The 11,020-nt window shown below is 29.2% G+C and overlaps 1 protein-coding gene across 1 annotated transcript; it reads left to right on the top strand.

Moving 5' to 3' along the window:
- The first annotated feature begins 7,281 nt into the window (after positions 1-7,281).
- On the top strand, positions 7,282-10,243 carry LOC109798612 (RNA-binding (RRM/RBD/RNP motifs) family protein). The gene is made up of 5 exons (XM_020358944.3): positions 7,282-7,590; positions 7,688-7,843; positions 8,978-9,046; positions 9,130-9,311; positions 9,812-10,243. The coding sequence occupies exons 1-5, from the start codon at positions 7,420-7,422 to the stop codon at positions 9,984-9,986; spliced, it is 753 nt and encodes a 250-aa protein (XP_020214533.1). The 5' UTR covers positions 7,282-7,419; the 3' UTR covers positions 9,987-10,243.
- The last annotated feature ends 777 nt before the right edge of the window (positions 10,244-11,020 follow it).

The raw sequence follows: 11,020 nt of genomic DNA, 5'->3' as shown, positions 1-11,020 counted from the left end.
TTGTTTGCTTTGTTTTTTCTATCATGTGCCTGTAGTAAATTAAAAAAAAAAGCTTGTTCTAATCATTTTTTGCAAACGAAGAATTTGTAGTAGTTAATTGAATGTCCTAGAAGTGTCTTTTTTTTTTTTTTTTTTTTCTCTTCTTTTTACTAGCTTGGACTTTATGTGTACAATTTAACTCATTGACTTGTTAACCGATTGGTACCGAATTCGGTGTTTAGCCTACGTCATTTACTTTGTTTCTCATCTCACAAAATTTGCTAAAATGGATTCTTTGTTGTCAATAGAAATAAGTTTTGCTGGAGTATGGAAGAGTATTGGTCATTGAATCATTATGAAACTATTGTTTTAAATTGAATAAAAAAATCGGACTATGTTGTATTTAATTTATTTATTTTGGTACAATAAACATATCTACTAGATAGTCTTAAAAGAACATTTCTGAGAAGAAAATTTATGTAATTTTATGTTTTCGGAGAATTGTTATAGATAGTATGTTCTTAAATATACGAGAACATTTTGATCATCTTAAAAGGCTGATTTTGGGCCCCCCTCCTGCAAATGCCATAACGTCTAATATTATAGATAACGTTCCTGTTGATGCTTGGTATTCCGTTATTCTGTTTTTCCATGAAAAGATCTTGTGCAATTGGTACATTTGAGATGTAAGGTTTCATACTACATCTGTTGCTTCACTCTTTGACATGATATTCTTAACGCATCTTTTTCATAGTTCGATGGTAGAGAAAATCCTTTCATTAGTTATTGAGATTGTATGAATAAGGCATTTTAAAAGCCTTTATTGGTTCTTTATTTTTTAAAGCGAAAGTCGCTTTATTTCTCCTGGATGAACCATAGAGAAAAGTATAAAAAGATTCAAGTGAATGACACATGTAAAGTCAGAGATTAATCGAGTTTATAATTTTTAAGAGACTAAAATGACTGATTTATACAATTTCGTAAACTAATTTAAGAATTAAGTCTTAAACAACTAGCATACACGGTCTACCTTTTTCACACTTAAGAGCCACAAAAGGGTGAATGCAAAGAGATTATTTGAACCAATTAGTTATGCGTTTCAGTCACTTAAATCACTGAAAGCATATTAATAAATATTCTATTTTCCAATATCCAGATTCATGCAATGGTCACTATTACTCACTACTAGAACACTATAAACGAGCTTTTAAGTTAACTGTTTGTATGATTATTCGTTAATCAGCTGAGCCCATTATAAGTACATAAACACAAGTTTCAAACTGTTACTACCGGTGTAAGTCACTTATCATTCTGCTGCTAGTAACAATTACCACAAAAAAAAACTCAAGAAACATACAGGAAAACAGCTGAGACCAAATTAAAGATACCGTCGATGACCGTATATTAGTCTTTCAAGTTCGAGGAACATGAATTCAAACCATGCACAAAATGAGACTATGGTCTTGGATAAATTTTTTAGTATTTACAAGAGAAGAGAATATAAAACTTTGGATGAAGGACTATAAGCTAACAACATAGACTATTCGAGTATCAAAGGTAAAATTTGAACATATAGCAACTTGCAACCAAAAAACCGTCTTACTTGTTGTTTGACAATATTGGTGGCTACCCTTTGTGCGCATAACTCACCTGAATGCGTCTTCCATTTAATATCTGAAAAATGATAAGGAACAAGGTCCATATAACAATGTTAGGTGAAATAAAAGCAAAAAATTAAGCCAACCAAGCCCACATATTATTAAGAAAATGAAATTTAAGGTAATTCAAATTAAACAAATAGGGAAAAAATTTTCTGAAAACCTGGGCGTGCATTTCTTTGCAAGCTGTAGCAGCTGTAGTTTCAGAAACGAACCGCGTAGCAGCTGTAGTTTCAGAAACGAACCGCACAAATCCATACCCTCTTGATTTCTCAGTCATGTGATCACATATTACTTTAACTGCAAAAAAAAAAAAAAAAAAATTGGTTGCAACATAGTGACAACCAATTTGAGAACACAAAATATAGTAAAAGATCTTTGATTTTACCTTCAATGATTTCACCGTGTTGCCCAAAGGAGTCTCTGAGAACCGGTTGATTGGTATCGTAGGAAAGCCCTTCGTTCCAAAAAAAGAAGAAAAAAAACACTAACAGTTAAAATTGAAATTCCGATCGAGATCAATTGAAAACTGAAAAGGGCAATTTTCATTATTAATTAAAAATAAAAGAGAAATGAAAGAAGTTGGAGAAAACCTGCGACAAACAACTTGGTTGATGAGTAATGACGCACACGCACACGCACAGTTACACTTAGAAGTGGAGGTAAGGCGAGAAGAAAAGCGCTGGTTAAACGCATAACTCTGAACCTTCGATTGATATCCGAAACTCAATCGAAGACTAAGGAAGAAAAGAAACGACAAGCCGTTTCCAGATACAGCGGAAAGGCGAAACGACACACTCTCCACTATGACGACAAGAGGAGGAAATAGAGTAGTTTATTGGTAGTAAGTTTTTTCAAATATGCAAGTATATTTATGCAGCTTACAATACTATTTTGTTCATGTAGCGTTAATGTGAATTGTGACAAAAATAGTGTGATAATATGTGAATTTTTTTAGTTTTTAAAATAACAAATATTATATTTGAACCTTTAATTATTTTTTTTCAAATAAAAAACTTAGTTATTATGTTAATAAATTTCTTTATCATATAAATAAAGCTTATAATATAATTTACATATATTTTCCACTAATAAATAAAACAATTACCTTATTAATAACATAATTGATAAATTAATATGAATTATTAATAATATTACTAAAATAAATATTTTGATAAATTTATTTGAAAAGGTTTTACTAGAAATGTACGATATAATTATTGACCGTCTAATTTATAAATTTATATTCATATAATATATTTTTAAATATATATATATATATATATATATATATATTTTAATATTACACCTAAAAAATTCTTCTAATATATTAATATTTTTATGAAATTATTATTTTATCTGTAAATGTACTAATAATATTATTAATATTAATTTATCTACAATATTATTAATAGTAATAATATATAAATATTGTTTATTTAGTAGTGATGAATACATATTAGTTGACACAAATAAAAATTATAATATACGTAATTAAAATAGGTAAATAATTGTATAATTTTAAGATATTATATATTATAATTTTTATTTAGTAATAGTAAATATATGCGTAATTTTAATTTACAGTAAAGATATATATATATATATATATATATATATTATAATTTCCAATCTAATATTGAATATATTTATTACTTTAACAATTAAATGTTATAAAAAGAGGTAATGATCAGGAGTTTAAATTAATATTTGATATTTTGATTTTTTATATATATATATATATATATATATATATATTTATATGACACTATTGCATCATGTCAATAATATATAGTCGTTTGTGTTACCCATCATGTTATAAAACTATATTTATTTCAATATAATCTGTAAAATTAGTATTATATCAACAAAAAATTATTATATTTTTATTCAAAATGGTTAAAATTAAAAATAACTAAAATTATATAATTATATTATTTGATGAACTAAAATTATTCAATTAAAATTTGAGGACTAAAATTTCACAATAATATTTAAATTTTGAGAAATAAAAACGCATTTAATTCAAAAATGTTTTTTTACACATATTCAAATTCTTAATTATATGTTAATAAGACATGGCTATTTTACCAACTTTAACACAGCATGTAGGTTGAAAGGAACAATCCTTACCACAAGAGTAGTATGAGAAAAATACAAAAGTATTTAAGTGTTATTTTATTTTATTATCATTCAACCTCTTTGTGCGTCCCTCTCATAGTACAATTTCCCAAACTAGAGAGGAAACACAATTTTGAAGTAATGTTACACTGTAGAAACTAATAAATAACTAAACTACTTATTTAGTATTTTTTTTAATTTTTTTAAATTAACATGCCGTATATAAAATTTTCAAGACATGTTAAATTTTGAAAAATACTTAAAAATGAATTTAAGAACCGAATAAAAATTATTACTAAATTGAATAGATACATTATTAATTTTTCTTTAAAACAATTTATTCAAACATATAAAAAATGAAAATACATATTTTTTAATTTAAAAAATTAAACAAACATGCAGTATGCATCTCTTGATAAGTTAAATTTTAAAAATAATAAATAAATAAATTTTAAAGAACCTGATATTGCTACTTAAAAAGAATATAAAATTTTATATTTTTTCTTAAACAAAAAATATAGTCAAAGTCAAATGTCAAACATATTAAAATTACTTATTTATTAATTAGAAAATAAAATGTTGTATATTTGTATCAAGACATGTTAAAAATTCTTTATCTGAATCGTGTTTTTTCATATATCGTTTCTGCGAGATATATATATTTTAAAAATAATAAAAAATTATAAAAATAATTATAATGAGAATTAAAGTTATGTTTCATATTTTTAATTATCTCAATCTTCTCCATCCAAAGCATATTTTTATTTGAATCCTATCGTGTATAATAATTATATATCTTCTATTTAACAAAAAAGTATAGTCAACAGTCAAATGTCAAAAACATGAAAATTTCATATTTCTTATTTAGAAAAAAAAATGGTATATATTGTTTAAAAATCCTTATTTGTCTCTGGAAGCTGCACATTTAATTTTAATCCATGAAACAATACCCTTCTCCTGTAACCTTTGCTACCCAATGTTCCCATTTCATTCTCAAGTCTCATTAGATTTGTGGGAAACCCTAAATTCGAATCTCCAACCATGTCTGCAGTTGCAACTCTTAATATGACACTCGAGGACATCATCAAGAACAAAAAAAATCTAAATACTGTAACTTCCGTGGCTAGATGGGGAACCTGGACCTTTTCACCAATTAACCAACGGCGTTGCCAAGCACCTCACTCCTAATGATACTACCAAGGTACCTCCCTAGTTCCTTCTGGTGAATTATTTATGAGTAATTTATAGATTTTGATGCATTCTCTTTTCGTTTTCAATCCGTAATTGTTCGTTGGATTTGATTAATCGTCTACTTTAGTGAGAATGAAAGAAAAGTGAGAAAGATATAGAAAAAGAAGAAGAAGAAAGGATAGAGATACAAGAAATAAAGAGAAGAGAAATAATGAAAAAAAAAAATCACAATTTGTGGGATTGTTGGAGTGGAGCATGTGTATAAATTTCATCAAAAAAGCTTTAGAAAATCTATGTTACATATTATAAATCAAAATTTGTATATTTTCAGATACCAGGAGACATTTTACAACTGGAAAAAAGTATAATACCACCCAATTTTGATACTTTCTTTAAAAGAATTCACAGTCATAATTTCATATCACAAAGCTTATTTATTATATTAAAAATAACTAAATTATATGTTTTTATTTATTTTATTTTTTAAATTTATTTTGATCTTTTATTTTATTTTTTAAATTTAAAATCGATTTGGTCTTCTTGAACAATAATGTTTCAATTTTGGGATGCATTTTTTTTTATTGATTCAAAAGATGAAACTTATTCATTATTCAACTATATGAAAATTAGTCAACTTAATTATTATTTTTTATCTATATGAATTAAAAAGATGACAACGGTGTTCAAACTTAAGATTATGGATATGCTGCCACAGCTTCTACCATTAGACCGGTTCTATTTTATCCAATTATTTTAAACAAAAGTTATAAACTCAATAAAAATTGTGTGAAAATGAGTTTAATTAATCCATAAAGTTTAAAAATAGTATTATATTTATTTATTGAGAAATTTATTTTCATGCGATTTCACTATATAATCTCTTTTTGTTCATTTGTCCATTAAATTTTAAAGTAGGTAAATTTAATAAAATAAATTTTACATTAAACTATTAAAAGAAATATAGATAAAATAACTAAACCTTAACATTAAGATAAAAAAAAGTAAAAGTAAAAATATAATTTAACTTATTAAAAAGTCATTAAATAACAAATTTATTTATATTATTATAAAAAAATCATTAGCTATTATTAAAAGAAATTTATAATTATTTATATTAGATTAAATTATACTTTTGAATTCTCATGTAATATCAAATCTGTAATTTTGGTCACTCTATTTTTACTTCCAAAATTTTAGTATCTAATTTTATAAAATTTGTAATTTTGATCCTCTTTACAAATCTCCACCTATTGATTATCAAAATTATTATATCGTCACTTATGATATGTTATTGAGTATATGGCATGACAATCAAAATTTAATTATATTAAAACTAAATTTATTATTTTTATATCACAAAAGTAATAAAGTGAAGTGAAAATGAGATAAAAAAAAACTGAAATTATCCCCTAAAAAACTGAAATTGTAATTTAGTCTAAATTTAACAAAAATAAATATTAGTTAATTTTAAATCTATACATAAATAAAGAAAATTTTTTTTTTTGTAATTATTCCTTAATTTAATTTTTTTTTTAATAAATGTCGTTAACTAATTATAAATAACTGTTCACACTTATATATATTTTTTTATTTATTTTACTTTTAAAAATATCTAGAGACACGAAATGTTTCTTTCTCTCAAGTATTTAATAATTATTATTTTTAAATAGTAAATATATGTTAATAATAATTTTATAAAAAAATAAAATAAGAAAAATAAAGAATAAAAGGAGACGAAAAACCGAGAGAAATAAGAACAGTGAAAAATAACAAAGAAAGAAAGTAGTGAGGATAGAGGAGGAAGAAAGATAAATTAAAAAGCATACCACAAAAATCTCAGGTGATTTTAGTCGAATTTTTAAATAGGTATATATGTATAGATTTTATTAAAAAATGTTTCACGAAATCCATATTACATATAATCCATAAGAAAAATTGTATATCTTTTTAATATTATAATACTTTTATTAAGTGGAAAAAGTCTAATACCAGATTTGATACATTATTTGAAAATCTCCATAATCCTAATTAAATATCACTTAGCTTATTTATATTATTAACAAAATTAAATTAAACTTTTTTATCTTACTTTTTAACATTTATTTTCAATAACATTTTCAAATTTGGAATATATTTTATATCAATTTATTGTACCCAATTATTCAAATTTAAAAAATAAATGATTAAAATAAATAAAAAATCACTAAATGCTGTGAAAGATATATAATTAAAATTATTAATTTATATTATTTAAAATCAGTAAATGCTGTAAAAAAAATAAAAGTATTTAAATAGCAGATCCAGTCCAGATGAGGTTTTTATTAAAAAATAATGTTTTAAATAAGGGTTGTAATTCTCCCACCCTCTCTCTTCCATCAACTTCCTTTGAACGAAACCTTACGCTTCTTCCCCTTTCACTCTCAGAGCTCGTTGTTGCAGAAACCCTAATCTCTCTCTCTCGTTAGCAACCATGTCTGCAGCTCTCGATATGACCCTCGACGACATAATCAAGAACAACAAAAAATCTGGATCCGGAAACTCGCGTGGCCGCGGCGCCCGAACCTCCAGATCGGGACCTGGACCTTCTCGCCGCTTCTCTAACCGAGCCGCCAACCGCGCCGCTCCTTATTCCACCGCTAAGGTACCTTCCTGGATCGTGCTGCTATTAATTTTGATGCGTTCGGTTTTCGATCCGGAACCCTAATTTTGCGTCGGATTTGTTTAATCGTCGAATTCAGGCGCCGGAGGCCACGTGGCAGCACGATATGTATGCAGATCAGCACGTGGCTGTGGGGGGATACCCTGCTCAAGGAGGCCGTGCGCCTTCCATTGAGACTGGGACCAAACTTTACATTTCGAACTTGGATTTTGGAGTTTCCAACGATGATATCAAGGTAATAATAATAACTATCTCTGTTTTTTTTTTTTGGTGTATGGCCTTGTGTTTGTGTCTGTTTTCATTTGGCATGACCTGGAATTTTAGTATGAGTCATGAGATGATATTTGGGAGTTTGTTTGGAATTCTTGTTCTATTTTGAGAGAGGCTCCGTATTTTATTAAGGAAGAAGAAGGTACTTGCACAGATTTTGTGAGGGATGCACACGGGTTAATGTTATGCGAACTGTGAATAGGTTTGTGCAAGGATCTTTGTGATTTAGGGTTGTTGCTGTATCAATTTGAAATTGGTTGCTCTTTATGCTTCTTATTACTTTTCCTCTGCCTGGGCTCTCACGCAGACCTAACAGTTGTCACTCATTTTTTTTGTATTTTTTTGGGGGGGGGGGGTCGATAATCGTGTTTTAGAAAAATAATTGTATATTTTTGCCAATTTCCCAAGAGAGATTGTGTTTATTTTCCCAAAGTTAATTGTTTCCAAACGTCTCACTTGAAGGTGTGTGCTATAAATTTGAGCTTGGAGTTTATTGTAATCAGAGTAGTCAATCGCTTGCAATAGCTCTGCGATTGCGGGGTGGCAGAGTGGAGCATCCCCTGTTGCTTCCATTTTCGAACCTTTCGCAAAAAATTGTTGGAAGTAACGGTTTCATGGCCACTCTTTTGATGGCACATTGAAAGTCAAGAATACCCCTGAAACCGCTGTCATTTTAGTTTTTTTTTATTATTATTTGAGAGTAGGTGGCGGCTGATGGGAGGAAAAGGCTAGGGATTATATTTCTAATAAATATTCTCTTGTTCAATGAATTTTTAAAATAATTAATATAAACTTAATGCCCTAATCTTTTATTTAGTTTTTGTAAACTGTATATAACTCTCCCAAGTTTTAAAATAAAAGAAATCGTCCTCTGTTCCCTGGCCTTGCAATACCCAACTCTCAAACAGACCCGTAGGTGTGCCTTTGACTACTCTGGTCTGCCTATATTATTCCCAGAAATCTGATATGCCTAGTATTTTATTTATAAAGAAAGCAATTATTTAATTACAATTGTATATTCTTCCAAAATAAGAAAAAAATTGGTACACCCTTACAGTTTTTCTTTCAGAGTTTGAAATTCAATTTTTGTACTACTCAGGAATTGTTTTCTGAAGTTGGTGACATGAAACGGCACGGGGTTCATTATGACAGAAGTGGCAGATCGAAGGTATGTTATCCTGTTGGCATAATATGGTCTTTCTGTTCAATTTGTTCTGTTCTGCAGTAGTTTATAAAATCTCTTTTTCATAGGGTACGGCTGAAGTAGTATTTTCACGACGATCTGATGCCGTGGCTGCTGTAAAAAGGTACAACAATGTTCAGCTAGATGGGAAACCAATGAAGATAGAGATTGTGGGAACCAACATTGCTACACCTGGTGTGGCTCCTGCCACAAATGGAGCTATTGGAAACTTTAATGGAGTTCCTCGAAGGTATACACTTGCTTAATGACTAAGTTCTTTAATAATCTGTTTTTTTAAATTTGATTTTTGGATTTGTGGTCCTTTCTTGCATTCTATGTCCTTCGATTTGCCTTTTTTCCCTCTGTAGATTTGACTGGTAATTTTGGATGTGTATATATTGCTATGCTTGGAAACTGAATACATTTTTATTCTCGCTAGAAAGCTTAATGGGTTATGCTTTATGATGTTTGCAATTAGTTAATGATGACTGTCACTAGTGTTCCTGTTGCTAGCTGTTCTCAATGGATGCGAGAAGGATGTGTTTCTTTGTTTCCGTACTACATCTTTAAAGTGTTCTATTTTCACTTTTGGATTTTGTTTTGTCATTTAATTTGAATAATCGACCTATTTCATGACATGGCATTTGATGCTTTATCAAGAAATACTTTTTTTTTTTTGCTTGTGATGGTTAAGTTTTTTTTTTTTCCCTGCATTAAGATCTTACCGTATGTGCTATTGATCTGGCTCAGTGGACAAGGAAGAGGTGGTGCATTAAGAAGGCCAGGAGGAAGAGGACAAGGCATTCGAAGGGATCGAGGACGTGGAAGAGGTCGTGGTGGAGGAGGTCGTGGCGAAAAGGTATCCGCAGAAGATCTTGATGCTGATTTGGAGAAGTATCATTCAGAGGCAATGCAAACTGAATGAGTTACCCATATTATATTTTCTTGCTGTTACATCTATGGTTATTAGGGGCTTGGTGATGGAACACCATGTGTATTATGTATGTTGCAGCCCTACCTTTTAGGGAAAGGGAATGGATTTCTTGAGTGAAAACTTTTAGACTTGTCACATGGAGTTTGGGCTTCTGTTGTCTATTATTCATTTTGTTGGGTATGAAATGTGGATTAAGAATCAGAAGTCAGCATATAATATGCAGTCAAGCTTGCTTTCATTGGCTTTAATTTGTTTTAACATGTGGATGTGGATTATGGAAGTGGGAACCATGATGTGGTCTATCAATGCACTAAGAAGTGTTTGGCTTCACAATGTGGGAGGCTGAAGATTTCACCCACAGCTGCTTTATTGTTTTGGTTAAACCATCTCATTTCAGTGGAATCTTCAAGTAAGGTAGATTCCCTGCCTCTTCTTTTAACGCCCCATTCCCCAAGAAAAGAGTCGTGATCTCTTGTTTATTATATTATGACCTTGCCTTGTTGTGCTATACTTATCTTGTTTGATGATGTCTAACTAGGTTTGTTATCTTGAGATGTTCGTGTATGTTATAGGTGAGAATATCTTTCCTGACTGTGTGGTAATTTTGGTTTATCATCTAGTGAGATGGAATCTATCATCTGTTCTATTTGTCTTCTTCATCGGCTGATAGCACTGGTCAAGATACAAGTCTACAGATGAAGATACCACTCCCGGATAGGGAATGCTATAGGAGTTAGTATTTATTTTACATTCACTCGTCATGCTCATTCAGGTTATGTTGTCTCTCAGCTGTTATTTTGAGGTTTAAAGGTTACGTGCTGGTGCATTTTTCAAGCAATATATAACTGGTTGGAACTGAGACACAGTGAAAGGACAGTTAGAAGTGGTTGCCTTACTTTATATGCTAGTTAGAGATGGTTTCTAAGATAGGAGTTGGTAATATAACAAGATATATATATGCCCCCTCCTTAGCTGTGGGAAACCTAGTGTAACGTTTTTCCTTTAATGACCTTTTTATTAACTGG

This window comes from Cajanus cajan, chromosome 8, assembly GCF_000230855.2.
Source record: "Cajanus cajan strain Asha chromosome 8, NIPB_CcT2T_4, whole genome shotgun sequence".
NCBI classification, from domain to species: Eukaryota; Viridiplantae; Streptophyta; class Magnoliopsida; order Fabales; family Fabaceae; genus Cajanus; species Cajanus cajan.
Note: the sequence above shows the minus strand (reverse complement) of the source record. Positions and strands in the feature narration are given on the sequence as shown.

Coding starts and splice junctions, on each gene's coding strand:
- LOC109798612 (XM_020358944.3), top strand. CDS start 7,420: ATGTCTGCAGCTCTCGATATGACCCTCGACGACATAATCAAGAACAAC. Junction 7,844..8,977: donor TTTCCAACGATGATATCAAG/GTAATAATAATA, acceptor TGTACTACTCAG/GAATTGTTTTCTGAAGTTGG. Junction 9,312..9,811: donor TTTAATGGAGTTCCTCGAAG/GTATACACTTGC, acceptor GATCTGGCTCAG/TGGACAAGGAAGAGGTGGTG.